We start from the raw sequence: 22053 nt of genomic DNA on the forward strand, positions 1-22053 counted from the left end.
GACAAATTTATATTATAATTTAGAAAGATTTTTTTTTAGAATAGACTTTGCTTTATAAGTTATGATATTTTGAACACTTTAAAATATCTAATTACAATGCTTTTGCACTAATACCAATAGTGATACGACACTACCGTCAAATCTCATTAAAGAAAAAATATAGCTGAGAAAGTGAGGGGAGTGCTCTTAAAATATAGGGGAGTGCTCTTAAAAAAAAGATGAATACTGCCACATGTTTCAGTATGCGAAAAACTACAATAGCGCTAGCATCGGTTACCAGTGGTGGTGACCACTGACTGTACCGTATTATACCCTTTCTCTTCTCTATAAAAGCACCCTTTTAAGTTAGTCATTTTTCAGAGTCAAAACAAAAAAAAAAAAAAAAGAGAAAAAATGAGTTTCAATTGGGTTTGTTCTGTACCCTCACAAACATTTATGTCTGTGATTATATCAAATAAATGTAAAAGCTTTAAGGGTCTCATGAATACTGGCATTGGCGGCTGTAATGGGTTTCCTTCTTTTCTCCCAAAAGAGGTATCTCTTATCAAAGACCCATATGCTAGAGCCCTCGCTCGGAGGATCCAAAGGCTTCCTGTTCAGGTAGCTACATGCATTTTGATTTTTGGTCTTAAAATTTGCAAATCTTTTTTTAGATAAGTAATGTCATTATGTGACTTGTACTTGTACATTTCTCCCTCACTGTTTAATTTTATATTCCAAATTCGTGTTTATACACTAAAGGGAGCCAATTACTTGAGTCTAGCTCAGTGGCAATAGGGAGTACTGAGATCGAATCCTAGCTTGTGTAACTCAAAAATGTATTTATAATAATGTTGGATCAAAAAAAAAAAAGACAAGGGAGAAAGTTTAGACAATTTTGGATAAAAACAAAAGTACTACTGACAGCCCAAAATCATTTTTTATTTGTCAATGTCAGATTTTGGAGTACTGTTGTTGTTGTTGTTGTTAGATCTTCATATCTAGAAAATAATAAAATACTAACCGTTGATATCATTTGAAAATTTGAACTGAAGTGATTATGATTTAATTATTATAGTTGGAATTTGAAGATTCAAGGAGTTGCATAATGAGTAGTTGTGTGAAACCACTTAAAGAAAATGAGGCCAATCCAGTGGTCCTGCTTCATTGCTTTGACAGGTTAGTAAAATGTTAAAGGAATTAATAAATCACAATTTTGATGTAATTTCTTGTTTAACACCATATATTATGTTGTAATTTTTTAGCTCTTGTTTGGAATGGAGGTGTGCACTTCCATTGCTTGAAAATGCTGGGTTAGAAACATGGGCTATAGATGTCCTTGGATGGGGATTCTCTGATTTAGGTACTCATCATACCTCTCTCTCTCTCTCTCTCTCTCTCTCTCTCTCTCTCTCTCTCTCTCTCTCTCTCTCTCTTTTATTGTTTTTAGTTAATAATTATGGAGTCATTTTTTCTATGCACAGGAAGTCTTCCTCCATGTACTGTGGCATCCAAGCGTCATCACCTTTATCAGGTATTGTCTTTATCGATTGAGTATTGCTATCAGGCACCAGTGATGGTGTCTACCATCATGAAGTGACATCATGCAAATTGGCTAGCGAAATTCTATTATAACTATCACGTGGGACATAATACTTAATTTCACTAATAGCAAGATAACACTTGGGTGGTACTACTAGGCACTAGTAGTGTCTTTTAGCATTTCTCTTGTATCTTAGTTTTGTCTCTAATATTCAACATCATGCCAAGTAATTTGTTTTATTATTTTCCTAGTTATGCCAGAGACACTTAATTTTTTTTGTCGTCTTCACAAACAAGTTCGCAAAATATCTGGACTCGATTTTATAGCCATGGTTAAACATCACGAAATATGTGGACTCAATTTTATAGCCTTAGTTTGGTTAAACATCGCACTACACCATTTGGTGGGGAAACAAAGTCTCGTGTCAGCTAGCACTATTTGTCTTCTTAGTATGGTTCACTGGTCCCCCCACTGGACAGTAGTTTATAATTGATGCATATCTAATACAATGAAATTAAAGGTGCTTGTTCAAACATTGAAATTATTTGACTTTTTTTCATTCTATTACAGATTTGGAACACCTATATCAAGAGGCCAATGATATTAGTTGGACCAAGTCTTGGTGCTTCTGTTGCAATTGATTTTGCACTTCATTATCCAGAAGCTGTGAGTTTATTACTTTTGTTGAGCTCCTTACTATGCCTTCAATAAATAAAATCATCATCATGCTCATGTCTGAAAAATCCTAAGTTAGAAGGATTATGATTAAAAAGGGAAAAAAAAAAATTGTTAGATAAGTGGGAATATGAAGACTGTAATTGAGTTAGAAGATTTGGGTAGTCTTGAAAGTTTACTTTCATTCTATGCTAATCATTTGTTTTACTTTCATGGTGTTTGGTTGACAGGTTAAAAAGTTGGTTTTAATTAATGCAAGTGTCTATGCTGAGGGCAATGGGATTTTATCTAAGTTACCCAATACAATAGCCTATGCTGGGGTGAGTCTTCATATAGCCCCATCATTTAGCTTAATAAAATGTTTAAGATCTAATTTTTGTGTTCAGCTTATGAGAAACCAATGTCTTTATTAAGTTTTTTAATGTTAAGTACTTGAGCACTCACGACAGCTTCTCTAAATGGGATTGTTCTTTAAAATGAAGAAGAGAATTGTGAAAAAAATATTAAAATCATGCTCCATCAGATTATCTAACCTTTTTATCATTTGTATTTAGGCATCTCTCTTGAAGTGCTTACCCCTACGCCTTTATGCAAATATGATCGCCTTCAGCAACATTTCTTTATCTACAACCTTAGATTGGACCAATGTAAGTTATTATTTTGGTCAAATAACAAGTAAGTTGAAATTTTTATGAGTAATCTTTTTCATTTTCGTGTTTGGTATGGGATTTTTTTTTATTTCAAGGATAGGAATATTGTTACTATGGAAATAAGATTAACCTCTTATGGGGTAATCTTAAATCCTTTCGAAAGATAGGTTTCAAACATTAATTTCAATCTTATTACTATTGATATTATATATAATTTTTATATAACTTTTTTCAAACAATTTATCAGATTTATGTGTTTAACTAAACAATGTAATTTAATTAACAGGAATCTAATTAAACATTCCAATGCATAACCAAAAACCGTTATAAGTTTCTAGACAATTATATTCTTTGTTTTATTATTCTAATTAATCAAATTATATTTTGAACGCCTCGCACCAACTGCCCCCTAAAAGAGATCTCATTTCATGAATTAGGTGGGCCGATTACACTGTCTCCTGCCTTGGTGGAGAGATGCAACAGTCGGTTTTATGAATAGCGGGGGTTATAATGTTGCAGGCCAAATAAAAAAGGTAAACTATGTCTTCCCAATGAATATTGTCAATAAGTGAATACATAATTTACAATTATCTCTGTCAAACTATGGTGTTATGACATATTAGCAATATGAATTTCAGGTGAAGCAGAAAACACTTGTCATATGCGGCGAACAAGATCAAATAATTAGCTACAAGGAAACATTGGTTAGTCCTTTAAGCCAAAATCTAATTCTCATAGTGGAGTTAGTTAATACATTGTATTCGAATTAGTCACACATTGCTAATGTGTGAAAATAAAATACCATATATAAGATGAATCTTATATATGAGTTACTTTTCTTATAGCCAACTAATTTTGAGATTAAACTGCATTCATTTTAACCTCACACTCCTAAATTTTAACATAGTATCATAGCAAAAAAAACAAAAAAGTTTCTGCTATCTCCGCTCTTGGCCTCCATTTGGATTAAATTTCCCAACGTGTACACTTACAAATTTCAATATTTGACTCATACATGCACATAAGAAATTACGATTATCAAGGCTAGTGAAATCAATAGTTTCATATTTTGATCTTAATTATTTTTGTAAACATGCTGCAGAGGTTACGGCTAGTGAAATCAATAGTTTCATATTTTGATCTTAATTATTTTTGTAAACGTGTTGCAGAGGTTACATTGCGAACTTCCAAATTCGAATATGCGACTTATCCCAGAATCCGGTCATCTCCCTCATGTTGAGAAACCTGCCTCTGTTGCAGAGTTGATTCGAGAGTTCGTTCGAGGAGATATATAGCCTACTTATGACTTGACATGTCAATTGTAGATTCATCATTAGCAACTTGTCCCTTCTCAATATAGTCACTTGTATATCTTCTTTTCTTTTTTCTTTTCAATTCTTGTCTTGTTTGGTCATTTTACTAATGGTATCTGCATATAGAGAAATGTTTTATAAGTTGCAATACCTTTCATGCGCAGAAGTGTAACAGTGTAGCTATTATTTTCAGAGAAATTTTGGTTTAAGCACAACTGTAATAAATAAATAAATAAAGTAGGCAAATTCTGAGGTTTTGGTTTCTGTTCCTTTCAATATCAATAATTAGCTTTTTTATGCTAATTATTATTGTTATGACTTTTGATTTGAGATAAATCCTTGAATAATCTAGTTCTATGAGTGGGCAAGGTACTGTTATTCTGGTTTGAAATATCTTGTGGGCCTATTGTGACTTGTGAGAAACTTTGGATTTTCTGCAACAGATACAAAATCTTTAGTTGTATTGTATTGACACAGAGTTTTTAAAAGTTGATATGTTTTGAGAAAGCATTGAAACATTCAATCAAGCTTCCATGGTAACTTTGAGAATGCATGCCAAAACATAGTTAAATAATTTGTTTTCTTGTATAAAATTAACATGCTCAGTTTGTAAGGTTCACTAAAAAAATATAAAATATAAAATAAATCAAACCCAAGACAAACAAAAAAAACTATATTTTGGCAAATAAATTTTTTACAATAATATATTTGTAATATTTTCTTAATAATTTATTTTGGGAACTTAATAAGTAGTTGAGAACATGTTATACAATAAACAATAGTATTAATATTTCATAATTTAATATGATAATTAAATATACTGATAAAATAATAGAAATAACATAAATATAAATAAAAAAATAGTACATTTTAACTTTTCACTTGTTATTTGCAGCTCAAATAGAGATGCTCTTAGTCACATTTATAAATACAATAAAAGTTGAAAAGTATCATTATTTTAATAAATATTACAGCGCACCACAGTACATGAAATGACATAGTACAAAATATATACTAACTTAGTAAAATAGATCAAGAAGAAGAAAAATATGTAATGTGTTTGACTCTCAGAGAGCTTCCAACCATGTGATGAAATTGTTCAAATTTGTTGAAGAATGACCATTTTTGGCTATACTTTTCATAGCCATTTCCTTGAAACTCAATGATCTTCTTCTTATATCTACATCATTTAGAAGTTTGTCTACTTTATTTTTTATCTCATCACTTGTTACGATTCCATTTTCATCAGCTATGAATCCCATTCCAATCTTCCAAACATTACATATATAATCTTTGTTCAAGAACTGATCAGCAAAATAAGGCCAGCATAGAAAAGGTATCCCATTCCCAATGCTCAAACATTCAAGAGTTGAATTCCAACCACAATGGGTAATAAAACAAGCAATTGAAGGGTGACTCAAAACTTTTTCTTGAGGTGCCCAACTAACTATCTTTCCAATATTACTATTCTTGCCCAACAATTCATAAGGATCAAATCCCTTTTCTTGTTCATTATCACTTGAGATATATCCCAAACGAACAACCCAAAGGAATGGCTTACCCGTGAGCTCTAGTCCACGAGCTATCTCATGAAATTGTTTTTCATTATGGACTGTGATACTACCAAATGCTACGTATATTACTGAACCAGCCTCATGTTGATCCAGCCAGGTTAAACAAGATGTGTCTTCAGCCCAAAATTGTGATCCTAAAATAGTTGAAGGAGTACTATGGTTTTTATTTTCCATCAATGGGCCTATTGGGAGAAAACTTGAAGATGAATGTAGAGCAACAGATTCGAGGTCATGAGTAGTATTGCAGAGACACCATTGTGCTGATTTCAAAGCTTGTTCAATATTGAGATATAGTTGAAATAGTAGCTGTTGTGAGTCTAATTCATCTAACTTCCATAGTAAACATGATGTGTCTATGCCAGGCATACCAGGTAATAATTGAATCATTTGTTTTTGAGTGGATGTTCCTGTATATAATTAAGTTAACATGTATAAATATACTTGAAAATTTTATTATTAGCATGTGCTCAAATTTTAGTTGCAAAAGAGGAAAATCGATTAAAAAAGAACTCAGGCAAAATTAACATAAAAATTAAATATTAGTACACCTAGTGTGCGTTTTGAAAATATTTCTAAAAACATATTTAGTAAATTAACTTGTTAATTATCACTTAACCTTCCAAGCTCAAATTTTATCGGTAAAACTTTTCAAACTACTAAATTAGGGTTAACAAATTTAAAATATTATCTGGTTAACTGATATCATAAATTGTTTATGTAAACACTATTGTACACGTAACACATTTATATTAATACACTTAATATTATTATTTTAAAATTAAATAAAATTATAAAAATAAAAATAAAAATATTATAAATTTTGTTATATTTTCATAATTTTTAAATAATAATATTAAGTGTATCAATATAAATATATCACTACAAAAGTGTATATTTAAACAATTAAAATATGTCTTTAGATAATTTTACTACTAAATTTTAAATTTAAAGAATTAAATGCAAGTAAACTAATTGTTAAGAAACTTAACTGAAAAAAACTTATAAATTACTTATTTTCAATTTTTACTTTTTTAAATTATTATATAAATAAAAAAAAAGGGATCATATGCGTACCATATTTACTATCGATGACGCCATCGCATATTAAATTTTGGATATTCATAGCGTGGACAAGAGCAGCAGCTGAAGAGGGAGAAAATAGTACTCCTTGAATACCCATCTTAGTAGCAACATCAACGCTAATCCCCAAAAATGCATCAAAAACGACACAACTAATCTTGTCGTTGGACTCGGAAGTAGTACTACTAATACTTGCTATGAGCTTTTCAATCTCCATAGGCAAATACTCTACAATTGACTTAGTTTTATTGATCATACTTCTCTCTTCCTGAGGACCCAACCCATCTGGAATTGACACCAATTCGATGTTATTCACATCTGAGGACCCAATTCTAGTCTCATCCATGGCTCTCGTGATCTGGTTGAGGTCGAGTTGAGTGTAAACGAAAGTGATTCTAAAGCCATGTTGGGCAAGCTTGTGAGCCAAAAGCATAAGAGGTTTCACATGTCCTTGGGCTGGAGCTGGTACCATCATCACACGTTGTTTTCTACCACTCATCATATTTAGGTTCATTCGATAATATTATTCAATGAAAGTTGAAACAATCAATCATGTACTTATAAGATAAGATAACCTTGATGCCCAAACAAGGTGGGACCCTCCTTGCTTTTGGAGGTCAAACTAATAAAGCAGTCCAAAACTTATGTGGGACCCTCCCAAATTAAGTTCACTGAATGTAGGCGTAGCGCACATGGATTTGGAACAAGCTAAGTTCGTGGGCAACAAGGTGATACCATATTAATATTTATGTTTTGTCTTATATATGCGTTATTTGGTAATTCATATAGGTATAGTCATAGATTATTATTATTATAGGTCTCTTTTTGGTCAGGGTGATTCTCATATGTGATTTAAGTATTTTAATATAGTTGGTCTTTGTTTACTTCTTTGCTTCGTCTTTGAAAAATAATTTTATTATGTTTAACTTTAGATTAGAAGGAGGGTCGGTCGGCCCGGTCTCAAGTGAGACCAGTGAGGACCGAGGTGGTCGTCTTAGACTCCTACCGCTATAGACTTAACATTTTTTTGTAAATAATAATAATAATATATTTACATTTTTTAATATTGTGTTAATTTGATACAAAATTTAATATTTAATTAATATTTTTCTTAAAAAAATAAAATAATAATAAATTTATCATTAAAATAATAAAAAATAAAAATTGTTAAAAGGCACTGCATGTACCTATTATTTTCTTTAGTGTTATACTGCTATTGGTGTAATTTAATTATGAATCTTATATAATTTAAAAAAATAATTTTTGAAATATCGCTAATAAATCGTAAGATGTCACCCTATAAAAGGTGTTAGACACTACTGGTATCCAATAGCAATACTCGTAAAAAATAAATGTAAAACGTTTATAATTTATTACAATAACTAAATTTAATAATAAAATATTAAAAATAACATAAAAGTAAATATAAAAGTAAGTATATTGATTGTGATACAAATTTTACTTCATGCAATATTGTGATATAAATTTGAATTAATTTTTATTGTGATAAATTTGGATAATTTTTAAGAAACCATTGCAGCAAATTTTTACAAAATGAGTTATATTTCAACAATACATCCTTAAATTGCATATACTTTTTGTAGACTACCCATAGTCTTGGGTTATTTTTGCATCTTGGTTGCAATAAAGTTTTGTCAAAAGGTCTAAGGAAATTGAGGATGGAAATGAGTAATGGACCAAACCTGAAGAAGATATATGATCAAGGTTAATATTGATACAACTACGTTTGATAATGTGAAGTGTTTTGGCTTTAATTTTGTGGCTTAAAATCAAGTAAAATCTAATGTGACAAAGACAATAAACGTTTCACAAGCTCTTAGTTAAATTAAAAATAAAAGATGGTCTAACATATTTTGTAGCAGAATCTAATTGTTTTAATGTGGTTTAAGCCATAAGAAGTCTAATTCGCATGGTTTGGTTTCTTAATAAATTGCAAAGCATTTTTATCTGTTTTGAGTAATAATGGAAAGATGTTCTTGCTAATTAGACACAAGTGGTAATTGATAAGTTTTTCAATAAACGAAGTATTAAGGGTCAATTTAGAACACTTGTGCTATGAGAAAAACAGTTGTAAATGTATTGTAAGAAAAAGCACTGAATTGTCGAGAGAATATGCAGTGAGTGTGGCAAATTACAAATTTTAAAGTATTGTAAATTGTTAAGATTCTAAATTTCTAATTATAATGATAATTATATTATAGTTTAATTTATTATAATTACAAATATATATAACTTATGTTATATTGAACATTTTTTAATTTCGTTATTATTTTTTCTAAAATATAAATTTTTATGTATTTGGTAATTTTAAATTATTTTTTATGTATGTAAGAAATTTTAGGTTGTTAAAAAAATTTAATTGATGTAGTTTGCTAATATAAAATTGTAAAAATAGAAAATATTCAATAAATATAAAATATTTAATATTATTTACTTATTATAATATAATTTCTATTTTTTTTAATAATATATGATAAATAAGTATATATTATTTAAGTACAACAAAAAAAATTATATAAAAGTAACAGAAAAATAATATCAAAACAACAACAACAAAAAATAGCATATAGATAACAATAAATTAATAAGAGTACAACATAAAAAGATTGTATCTTTTGTAAATAAAATTATAAAAATTACAAAAATATTTAAAATTCTGCACAACCGTATTTTTATAATTTTTTCTTATTGTTTTTAAGTATTTATGAAATAATCCATTTTTAAAAACTAGGTCAAACACTTTTATTATAACACAGCTTTTTTATAAATAAACTTTTAACTTTTCTAAAAACTATACCAAATAAGCGCCTTGTATAAAATTTTCATTTCAAGCATAATAAAATGAAATTTGTAGTTTTTTTGTCGAGATTTATGATTAGAGTTCGAGTGTAAGTGTGTAACTGGTATAAATGATCAATTTTTCTTTTATTTTATTTTTAATTTTATTTACATCTACTTTCTCTTATCATGCATCCAAATTTGCTCTCAGTTGCTAAATTTACAAAGATTTTTTTAAAAATACCTTTTGCATAAAGTGCTAAAGATTTACCACTTTATAGAATTTTCATTAATTTTTTAAAAAAACAAAAATCCACATCTCTACTTTATCACTCATTAGATTTGTATTAATATTATATATATTTTCACCTACAACAATAATAATAAGCCATCTTCACTTTGTTGCCCAACCAAATTTGTTCATGACATTAAAATGAGATTACAAAAGCTCAAAAGTAAACCCCTTCAAATATTATGCTGAGAAACAACAATGAGACTGACCTATAAATTATCAAGCTCTAATCTTGCTGCCTGGGTTGCTCTTAGGTATCCCAAAAAATAAAATGGTAAGAAATCCATTATAGTTTCAAAATTTCTCGTTCTAGGCTCTCGACATTACTGCACAGAAATCCCAGAAGAAATGCGAAGCTTCGAGTCCACTCCTCCACTAACAACAGCATCACCTTTCCACCAATCGGCACAAAGTACCTGAATTTGTTTCAATTGATAAAAACAATTATAATAACTTCAAATGCATTGTGAAATAACGAAATGAGTGTAGTTTTTTTGCTGTCTTTTATTTTTACCTTGTCTTGGTGTGAATTAATGACAGATAGAGGCCACTGCAATATAAAACAGTAATTTAGTAATTAGCGTCTCTAGGAAAGAAAGAAGAGAATGAGAACTGAATAGTACACAAATATTCACACTTAGCAAACATAAGGAAGGATCATTACCGCAGTTCTTAGATCCCACAGCATAATTTTTTCGTCGTAGGATGAAGATAGCACATTAAACCAAGATTTATTATGCCACTTGCAAGCCGATATCCAAGAAGTGTGGGATGAAAATTGAAACACAGGAGCAGAAGTTCCTATTGATAAACATAGTTTTCATTTCACATCAAAAATGTGTTGATGGAAATAAACATGGTACATGTATGATGCATGTTTGTTGGAGTACATGCGTATTTTCTGTGCTAGTTTGAGCAATAATACATAAATGGTATGTGCAATTGAAAATAGATTATATGCTTGGCTCGTTGAACAGACCTGGCTTACGAGGATCCCATATCCTAAGAATAGGATCAGAACCACCAGCAGCGATCATCATAGAACCTTCACCACCAATATCGAGGCAGTTAAGGGATTTCCCACAATACTGTCAATGTGGACATTGTCATCATCAAAGATATTTCATAATTGAACAGAAAACAAATATGGAAAAAGTCTCTTCTTTTTCTTTAAACAAAATGATGTTCTGGAATAAAATTGGACACCAACCAAATTCCTACATAGCTCAAAAAAAAAAAAAAGAGAAGAAAAGAACCCCAGCAAGCATGCTAAAAGAAGAATATATCTTACGATGTTCAACAAATCTTTGCCTGTCTCCACATCCCACCGTCTAATTGAATGGTCCCATGATGCAGAAAAGATCGTATCACGCTGTGACCAATTTACTGAAGATACACATTGTGTATGCCCAACTAATGTAGAAACAGCCTCCCCCTGAGTTTAATAAGAGATTAATATTAATAATTGTTCAACTTGTGAGGAAAACAAATCATGCTGACATCTTGTAGCCAAATATGACCTTTCTTTTCTTCTCATCAAAATGCAAGTGAAAAAGAAAAACCAAACTTGAGAAAAAAAATATACATTATACCTGCAATTGAGATTCCTCAGCTTGATCGTTCTTCTTCTTCTTCTTAATTGACACAAGGTCACCTTCTGTATTTATCTCATTAGTTTGCCACAAATTAATTGTGCTATCCCAACCACCTGAACATATCTATGTGCATTCAAAGGAGGCAAGGGGTGGATGAACATCAGAATCTAAATTTCAAAGGTCAATTTGCAATATATATCATACAAGCAACTGCCATTTAGGATATATAAACCTTACCATATCCCCAGATGTCTGAGAAGATACACTTTGAACGGATGCTTTATGCCCACGCAAAATTTTGAATGGCCTTATCTTCAAATGACTGTTAGTTGGCTCTTCTGCATTGAACTACGATAAGAAATAATAAGAAGAGAGGAAAAAAAAATAGGAGATGATATTAGTCAAGGCAACAATCAACAGTGACAAAGTAAAATATCTGATTCCAATTACCTTCCATAGCCTTAGAGTCTGATCTTTCGAAGCTGTGGCAACAGTAACACTTTCTTCATCTGCACAAACAGCAAAGCTTTTAAAAGAGAACCAAGAACTCCAGTAAGGATAACAGGGTATCGAAAACCCACGACCCAAATATGCTTGGCCACAGAAATCATACAAGTACAGAAGTATAAACTTGGATTAATTAAGTCTCCTTTCAAAATTACTAGAACTCAACACTAACTCTTTAAGAAAAAATGAAGATGCTTTTACATAACCTGAATGTCAATATCAAAAGACCAGTCACATTGTTAGGTAGCCAATGTATCTTTTTACATAAGTTCTTTGTAAGAACTATGACTTAATTCTTTCTTATTAGTCTAGACTCCAGATAAAACCACCAAAATTTGTCCAACTCTTAAACCTACTTTAAGCCAATAACCATCTAATAGTAGGAGTGAGAACAAGCTAGTTAACTGACACTAGAACCTTCATATATACAACAAATATATATCATTTGCCTTTATGATAAAGTCTTGTAAACTTCGTTAATAACTATAATCCAGAAATTCTTAATGATTTTAGTCCTAATTGCACCTTCAGAGTTGATGATTCTGGCAGAAGTAATTGCACCAGTATGTCCTTCCAGTATATGTGTACACACTCCAGCAGACTTCCACACCCTAGAGAATAATAAATTGTAAACAATAATAAAAAAGAATATATGTTAAGCTCCTTATTTTGTGTAATTTTAAATATAAAATAGACAAAAAAAATTCTGATAAGTGTGAAAATTTACCTTGCTAAACCATCATAACAACCTGTCAAAATGAACCTGCCAAATGTAAAAAAAAATTGATGAAATCTTAGTAACTATAGTGCTAAGTTTTTACTTTTAGTCCAACCAAATATGTGAAAACAGTAGCATTCGTTTTGCTATTTCAGAAAGGCACTTTTGTACTAAAAATACTAACTTTTGTTGTTTCCCACAATCACATACAGCAAGTCTTTCAAGAATTTAACAGCAGATAACAATCGAAGCCGAATTTTCATGTAGAGGCTTACCCAGGACTAGAGCCATCAACAGCGCTAACCCAGTCATCATGTGAAGAAGGTTCTTCTTCTTTACGCGGGACAACTGCCTTTATGTACTCAATTTCTAATGTCCTCTCCTGTAATAAGTTAAAAAACATAGTGAGTATCAAAATGACAACCAATAAGCATTGCCTCTCTTCCTTCGTCCATTCACCCTCCTTTGTTTATGTCAAATGTCAATAAAGAAACAAATGGCAACTTCCCATCCCTAATGATGGTCTTCCCTAATTTCAATCTCTAATGACAATGTTGTCATTTTGGAGAAGTAAATGTCAACTTGTTTTCTATCTACCTACTTAGTTTTGTCCCAAAAAGAACACTTCCCGCAAGATAATAACTCAAAAAACAAATGACAGAAACTAAATTGAGAATGGAACACAGTACCGCCGATATGCCCTTGGCGAGAAGAAACTGCTCAAGTGACATCCTAACGAATTCCCCATCGATGAGAAAATCAAAGGGTTCATGGCTCCACTCAGGATTTCCTGGTAATTAAGAAAAAGCAAAATTAAGCTTAAGAGAGTACTATCGACGGAAAGTAGTATGCAAACCCAACAAATAAAATAAGCAATGAAAAGGGAAACCAGAAACAGATAAATTATATCAAGTACCTGATTGTAGAAGATTGTTGATGATGGTGGAAAGGCCAAGGCGGGTGAGGTTTGAAGGTATAGCAATAGAAGTGGGAGGAACTTTGAAAGGAGGATCGAGCTTGGTCACAAACCGGGCCTGCACCCTCGTCGTGTTCTCTTCTTCGTCTCCATCCCTGTCCATCTCTCTCTCTCTCTCTCTCTTCTCTACTGATAGTAGTGGTGGAAAGTATACAGGAGAGGACAGCAGGAAGTGAAGCTAGGGTTTTGCAGAGGGTTGAGGGTTTAGGAAACGCGCGGAACTTTGTGGTCTTTTTTGGGATTATTTCATAAAATATAATAGAAAATTTTACATTTTTACCGATTTTTCTTTTTTTTTTTTACATTTATTGTACATTTTTTTTTTACATAAATATATGGCTAATTAGTAATTTTTTTCCCCGAACTTTGACATGTACTAAATCGTGTCTCCTGAACTTTTCTAGCCGTTAAAAATTCCCCTCAAACTATTGAGATTGTTAAATTTAAAGACTTTTATCTAATTTTAGTAAAAAAATTCTAACATGGATGAAAGTTCAAGGGCATGATTAGTACATATCAAAGTTTGATGGGCATGATTTGGTATATATCAAAGTCTGGGGAGCATAGTTTAGTACATAAACAATCATTGAAATAATAAAATTGAATGAAATTAGACAAAAGTCATTAAATTTAACAATCTCAATAGTTTGGGGGGAATTTCTAACGGCCAAAAAAGTTCAGGGGGCACGATTTAGTACATGTCAAAGTTCGGGAGGAAAAATTACTAATTAGCCTAAATATTATTATAGAGTATTGTTTTTTTTTTTTAATGTTTTTAGAAAAATATTGTTTTCACGTTGCTTTTACTGGAAAATAAGTAATTTGTTTTGATAAGGGATATTTACGGCGAAACTTCTTTTAACATTCATAATTGTTACATATATAATATCACGATAACAAGTCTATTCTAGTAGGGTATTATACGAAATGTCTTTACAATCTTTTTAGGGCATAAACCCTAACAATAATCTAATTTTCCTAAAATAAAATTTTAACACATGTCTAGTGCCACCTTAAAACTCCAACATACATAGTTCTATATACTTATCAACAATAATAGTTAGAAGATGCAAACATATTAAACTTGATATTCCTTATAAAATTGAGATGTTCGCTTTCTCTTATATGATTAAAATCTAAGATTGTCAAATGTAATGTCTTGTATTGTCTCATAAAATTAGAATTTCTAAAATAGCCTTAGATGTAAACTCTTATTTAATCACAACATTCACGAGGCTATTTAGAATAAAATGATATGATCCATTGAATCTCAGTATCTTAAGAGTTGTTGCAAAAAACTTCTCATATTGTCTCTTTAGAAAATACCTAACATGGTTGTAAATATAAAAATTATATTTGTGATTATATTAGTCCATATAAGATTATAATATCTCTCTCACTTGATAAATATAATCAACAAACATCATATTAATCTCAATCTATAATAGACAGACAAATAAATTATGTATGATATTATATGGATAGGGTATGTATACTACATATAATTTGGTCTTGGAGACATTGAAATATATAACAACCATTAAGCCAAGATGCATGCGGTACAAAAATTAAGACTATATATCAGTCTTATTGTGTACTTGGCACCCAAAAACAATACATACAAGAAGTGATTGCATATTATTATGCATGCATAAATTAATCTCATTAGGTGTTTTCCACTTTAAAACTTTCTAAAATATAAAAGCTTTCAAACTTTGATGACTTAAAATTTTGAGAGACTATGTTTAAGACAATCATATAAGAGAGATCTTAACAAATGAGTAAGAATACTCGATATCTCTCAAAGTTCTATACATAGTATTGTAGATCATGAAAACCTTATGGATAAACAGATTAACATAGTCAGCATAGCATGTGTAGTATCCTTTAGATAAGCCAAGGCTTTAATTCTTCTATTCTTTCTATTTGTTATCCAACGTTGATTCTAATCCATCAATGTTACTATGTGGAAAGTTTTATTTAGACTTTAGTCAATCCAAAATTGTTGTCTAATCATACCTTAGCCATCTTCAAATTTATTAGCAACAATGATGCGATATATAGTACACATGTATTAATCCACTTTCTTGAATGCATCATGTTTACGAGCATTCACAATTAACACGGTTATCACATCAGAATAAATAATTGTGATCATACATCCATTGAAGTATTAATTCAAAACTTGTCCACTTATGATCTATGTCTTATCTTGATCCTTAAGCATAAATATATTGTAGTAATTGATTAACTAGTTCCACCAAAACTATTTCAAGACTCAAAACCAACGTATTAGTCTTTCGAACTCATCATTGTGAAGCAAACATAGAAATATTACTTCAGATGCTCAAGAAAATCTCCTAAGCGATTCCACCCTCATAAAGTTTGTCAATAAGGATCGATAGACACATGTATACCTTACTAAAACAACCTGACACTCATCGTAATACTCTCATTGAGCATGTAGTAACTTGGCATCTTTAAATTCAAATGTGATTTCAAGATTTATCAATTTTGAGACCTAGTCCAATTTTCTAATGAGAGATCAATATGACAAAATATATTATAGTCCCATTTGATAACTAAGCGGTAGATGTCTTAGGATTGCTTAAAGCTAAAAAAAAATATCTTAGAGTAGTGTCACTATGTGAAAACAAGGTTATGCAAGCTGCTCATTTCTTAGCTTTCTCAATGATTTATCAACAGAAACGATTATGTTATGCTAGAGTCGTTCAAATAAACCATATTGACTCTTACGCAGGTAAGGACAACTACTTCAAATATCATAACCAAATTCATTTAATCCACTACTAATATGGTAGAAAAGATTGTGTAGTTCATGACATCTAATGTATTTCCTTCACCATCTAAGCATCCTACCTAATAATTAAAAATTATCGACAAGTGACTAAATTGCATGTATAGATCTTAGTAATAATTGTGAGTGATACAGAAGAAAATTATATACATAAATTACAATTTCGATAATTGGCATGTGAAAGCTTATGACGGGTAAATATAACACATTCAATGAGTAATTTTAATCTCATAATTATTCAATAAGGCCAATTGCGCATTTCTATTTTCTAACAAGTTCTATTACCGAAAATATCAAATAAATATTGACAATAATTTCTATCATAAATGTGCAAATTGATCAATATTTTATTACACATTTTCTATAAAATATATCCAAAAAGAATTCATAATAATAGCAACAATAAAATTCACAACATATTCTCAAAAAAGCCAAAAGCATATATATCACAAAATTATAGTATGATAAATAAATAAAAAAGACCTTGTATGAGATTAAATTAATTAACGATAAATTTGTCACAATTCTCACAATATTATGATTAACAAAATTGATATGTTTAAACCCACAATAAGTGAGTACATAAACATTCAATTAATTATTCACTAACATAATTATATTATAAAAATATCAATCATCTATAAAATAATTTTTATGGTATGAATATAATTATGTTTTCAACCAATTAAATTAACAAAATAAATTGTGAAAAAAATCAATTTAAACTAATATGTGATTATGTGTCAATTGACAATTTAAATTGACCAAACTCAAAATATAATCAAAACAATTAAGTGAAAAAATTAAAATAGAGCATAAAGGTGAAAAGTTGGTCCAATTTGGACCCCACACACGCCCCTTTATGTAAATAACGTATGTGTCATTTTTCGAAAACGACCACAACCCATGGATGCCAAACGACATGTTGTTTGCGCCTAGGAGATTGGAACCTTCTTCTTCGCCCGATGGGTCTCGATCCACCTGGTTTTAGATCCGGTTATTTCTCGACCTCTGCTACACTGTTTTGGACGCTGTTTATGGGATTTTTCATCCCCAACCGAATTTCGTTCGTCCCCCGAGCTCAATTTCCCCAAAAATAGCCTAGAAATATATTCACCACATCAAACAATTTTCTATTTTATTTTCCCAAAAAATTTCCAAATGTGAGCTTTTAATACTGAAAGAAAAAACTTTTGAGTATCACAACATATATTCAATACGTTCAAACCCATCTAAACTAATCAATAAACAAAAAAAAAAAAAATGATAATGAATTTTAATTTATATTAATATTGTGAACGTAAAAATTTTAGGTAAAAATTAAAGAAAAATAAATTATACAATTTTGAGTCTTAAAATCAGATGACCAAGCTCTGATACCAATTGTTAAAATTAATTGAGCATTAAAAAATATAAATCAAATATTATACAATAACAATTATACTCAGTAATCATCAAAAATACCATTTTATGTAAGGTATCAAAACATTAGTGAATAAAACATATTACCTTGTAAATGATGGTTGTCTTCATACATCATCAATTATACATCTTTAATCATAAAATCTACACTTAAAGGAGAAGAAAGAGATGCAAGAGTTTTTATGAACACAACTCTTCTACACTCTACATATTTTAGCCACACACATTCCACATTAATCACCAATAAAAGAACACATCCCTTTTATAAGAAATTATGGGTTAATTAAGCCTACATACCCATGTGAGTATTAATTGTCTTAGCTCAATAGGTTGACCAAATACGTTTTAGAGCGTGTCCATGGGCCCGAATATGTTAGTACATTATGATCCGATGGTAATACCACACATTGTCGATTATATAGTTATCATTATATGTTAATACTAACATTGATTGAGTGTACAATACTTAATTATATTAATTTATATAAAATATTCTAATAATGGTGCAAAACCCAAGATAAAAATAGATATTTTAATAAATACTCAAAAATAACAAAAAAAAATATATATATAAAAATAAAGGTAAGAAGTAGAATCAAGGTAAATAACAAGAAGAACTAGAAAAATAACAAATCGAAAAAAAAAAAAGATTTTGTGATATGAATTGAGTCTTTGAAGGTTTAATAGAGATCTAAAGATAGTTTTTAGGTCCGATCAATACATTTCGATTCTAAAAAGAAAATAATAGTGTTAATGTTAACTTAAACAAACCTTCTAATTCGTTGCACCACGAAAACATGTGTAGAGTGCAAAATTGGCAAGATGAACCATATGGCCTCCCCTCCCGCCTAGCATTGGAACGACATGTTATCCCAAGAGTAATATCACTTATCTTTAACTACAAAATCTTGTGACATGTTCTCACCCACTTTGACTTTAAAAAATAAAGTTTGTGTAGATCACTACACAAATAAATCCAAAATCACCCAACATTATTAAATCATATCATATCATCTAAACATATTTTGGATACCTTTTCTGCATTAAATCACATGATATTACAACCGTAGAAATCTATATATAATATAAAGGAAAGCACAAAATAAGTTTATGTGGCATCTTAGATTTCTTTTATTCTATTTTTAAAATTTTGTGAATTTTTTCTATTTTATTTAGAAAACAACTACAAAAACACATGGAACTAAATGTCCCACATTGTTTATAAATGATGTAGGCATCATCCATGTAGGTTATAAATATTATTCTTTTTATGTCATATTAATTCATCCAAAAGTATTTTTTATTTATGGGTGGTTGATTAATTTCTTACCCGAGTTTTTATTATCTTATTTTTAATGTCTTATAGTTTTTTATCTTTCATTTAATATACATTTCATAATTTATATTTTTAAAAGTTATTATCTAATAAATATTTGTTTTATAAGTTTTTTATATTTGATGTAATATATAATAATAATAATATACAATTTATTATGAGTTAATTTTATTTCAAGATTATATACATAATTCTATATTTTTAATAGTCCAAAAAATATTCAAACTAATTTATTCAAAATGAAACTAAACGTTATTTTTTTTCTCAATATATAAAGAAAAATATAAATCAAATGAGATGTCATCTTATGAATATTTTTTAACTATTTATCTATTAATATTTTATTTGTTTTATAATATGTCTTCTAAGTAATGTATATATACATATATTTTGTAAGAGTCTCACATTGTTTACAAACTATGTGAGTATTATACTTATTAGCTACAAGTAAACACAATATATATTATATTTCATTAAGAAAATACTACAAGTAAAATATTTTTTCATTCACACCGATTTGTCTAAAATTAATATTTATCTTTGTAGGGGCAATTAAATACCTTACTCAATTAATTTTATATATTTATATACAAATATTATTCAATTGATCAACTTTACATAAATATCCAAAAATTAATATTTTTTTTTCTATAGATTTGATTATTTTTTATCCATTTACTTATAATAGTTGTAATTTTTTTTATTTCATAATTACTTTGAATATACATCTTAATTAGTTTATGTATATATACATCTTAATCGAGTTTAAAAAATATGGCACTAGGAAAGAGAAGAGACAAAAATATTCATCAATTAAAATAATAATATTATTCTAACTTAAAAAATTGATACAAACAATTAATATTATAAATAATAATAGTAATAAAAAAGATAACAAATCATAATACATTAATTTAATGAAGCGCTGCAACAAAATAAATAATATTTTAAAATATCTACCTCTCATTCAATAAAAACGTTAAAAATTTACAATATTTAAATTATTAATACTTAAATTAATATTTTTATATAAATAAAAAAAACTATAAAAATATTTAATTTAAATATATATGAACAACAAATTAAGTTTCACTATAAATGAATATCATTTTTTTAATTACAAAAAAATTTATACCATTATAATATTTGATTCATTTAAAAAAATTATATTTTTAATACCTTTTAATTATTAGAAATAACTTTATTCGAAATGTGCTTTTATTTTTATTGTATATGATTAATATTTGTGCTAATTACAAATAAAAGAAATTTTACATAAATATATTATATAATTTTATATTAGGGATTTTTTCATTTTTACACTTCAAAACAGTTTTTTTTTTTTTTTTCATTTTTTACAGAATTCTACAAAGAAATCCTTATTGCAACTAGCGCTGCAACCTAAATCGCAACAAAAAATCGTATAGAAACCCCTATTGCAACTAGCGCTACAACCACTTTAGAAACTCAAACCGTAAATTTGAAAGAAAAAAGTTAAAAAAAACAGTATATGGGGTAATTCCCCTTTATATTATTCATAAAAAAAAATATAAAATAGTATTAGACTGAATTGAGATTTTATTCGTAACTAAAAATTAATTTCTCTCATGTAAAATTTTAAAAAAATTATTAAAACCGCGCGAAGCGCGGATCTATTCCCTAGTTCTCTATATATTACATGAAAAAAAAGAAGAAAAAAATAGTAAATGGGACCAGAGTGGAGGCGAAATGAGAAACGCTAGCTTTTAGACCCTTATGTTTTCATACATTTACATCAATCATTATGAAGAGTGAAGACAAACGTTGTTTTGGTAAATATATTATGTTAGTGTATTTTTGAACCACACATAATCACTTGGAACATCTCAAATAGTTGCCGGTCATTTTCATGGTTTTATTTATGCGTCTTATGTTGAATATATAAGGTTGTGTAACCTCAAATCTTAAAAAAAAAATAAAAATATAATAATTAATAAATGGTAAATATTATTTTAGAGTCTGTTTTATAAAAGTTATTAATTGCATCCTCTGTTTTGTTAAATGATAAAATAAATCATGTAGTTTTTAAAATTGTACAAGTAAGATCCCGAATTAATTTTTTATCAAAATAAAACTTAATAATAATCTTATCTAAAGATATTATTGACAAAATTAGTTATATTTTTTTATATTTGTTCGTATTAAAAATTATTATATTACAAAAATAAAATTATTAAAAATTGAGTTCAAAATTCTATTTTTATAATTTTAAAAAATATAAAATTTATTTTATCATTTAATAAAAAAAAATTCAATGAAATTAGTAACTTTTATAAAACATACACAAAATAGTATTTACTAAAAATAAAGGAAAATTTGATTTTCTATACTTACATATACCTAATATTTTATTTCTAAACTAATACATATTACCATTGAAAATATATGACTACTTTATCTAAAATCCAAAAATACTCCTCTCAAATTTCCCATACTTTTTTTTAGTGCAAAAACATAAAAGAAATGGTAGTCCGATGGGGTCCGATGGTGGCCCGATGGTCACCTGATGCTACTTTTGTATGTACAAAAACATAAAAAAAAGAAAAAAACAATTGGTAGCAGATCTGGTCCGATGAATGGTCTGATGGGTGGCCCGATAGTGTAAATGGGGTGATGTAAATATGAGGTATTTTAGAGATATCATAAAAATTATCATATCCAATAAATATTAGTTATTATTTGTTTAGATTTTTTTTTTTAAACAAATGTAAGCATAAAAAAATCAAATTTCCCTAAT

The 22053-nt window shown here is 28.9% G+C and overlaps 3 protein-coding genes across 3 annotated transcripts; 1 reads left to right on the top strand and 2 right to left on the bottom strand.

Annotated features, from left to right (window-relative positions):
- The first annotated feature begins 256 nt into the window (after positions 1–256).
- LOC115701515 (alpha/beta hydrolase domain-containing protein VTE7) lies at positions 257–4417 on the top strand. The gene is made up of 10 exons (XM_030629332.2): positions 257–600; positions 1058–1158; positions 1245–1342; positions 1464–1513; positions 2093–2188; positions 2428–2517; positions 2752–2844; positions 3285–3380; positions 3486–3551; positions 4017–4417. Exons 1-10 carry the CDS (start codon positions 394–396, stop codon positions 4140–4142), a joined length of 1023 nt encoding a protein of 340 aa, XP_030485192.2. The 5' UTR covers positions 257–393; the 3' UTR covers positions 4143–4417.
- A 592-nt stretch (positions 4418–5009) lies between these two features.
- Positions 5010–7431, bottom strand: LOC115699072 (UDP-glycosyltransferase 83A1). Its single transcript, XM_030626285.2, has 2 exons — positions 6809–7431; positions 5010–6141 (listed from the first exon to the last, which is right to left on the bottom strand). Exons 1-2 carry the CDS (start codon positions 7326–7328, stop codon positions 5228–5230), a joined length of 1434 nt encoding a protein of 477 aa, XP_030482145.2. The 5' UTR covers positions 7329–7431; the 3' UTR covers positions 5010–5227.
- Positions 7432–9991: 2560 nt separating this feature from the next.
- LOC115699074 (ribosome biogenesis protein WDR12 homolog) lies at positions 9992–13933 on the bottom strand. Its single transcript, XM_030626286.2, has 13 exons — positions 13642–13933; positions 13415–13515; positions 13001–13107; positions 12735–12770; positions 12533–12618; positions 11951–12009; positions 11738–11848; positions 11498–11623; positions 11197–11340; positions 10885–10993; positions 10570–10706; positions 10420–10455; positions 9992–10321 (listed from the first exon to the last, which is right to left on the bottom strand). Exons 1-13 carry the CDS (start codon positions 13802–13804, stop codon positions 10229–10231), a joined length of 1308 nt encoding a protein of 435 aa, XP_030482146.2. The 5' UTR covers positions 13805–13933; the 3' UTR covers positions 9992–10228.
- Positions 13934–22053: the final 8120 nt, after the last annotated feature.

Source organism: Cannabis sativa, chromosome 8 (assembly GCF_029168945.1).
Source record: "Cannabis sativa cultivar Pink pepper isolate KNU-18-1 chromosome 8, ASM2916894v1, whole genome shotgun sequence".
Lineage (NCBI taxonomy): Eukaryota > Viridiplantae > Streptophyta > Magnoliopsida > Rosales > Cannabaceae > Cannabis > Cannabis sativa.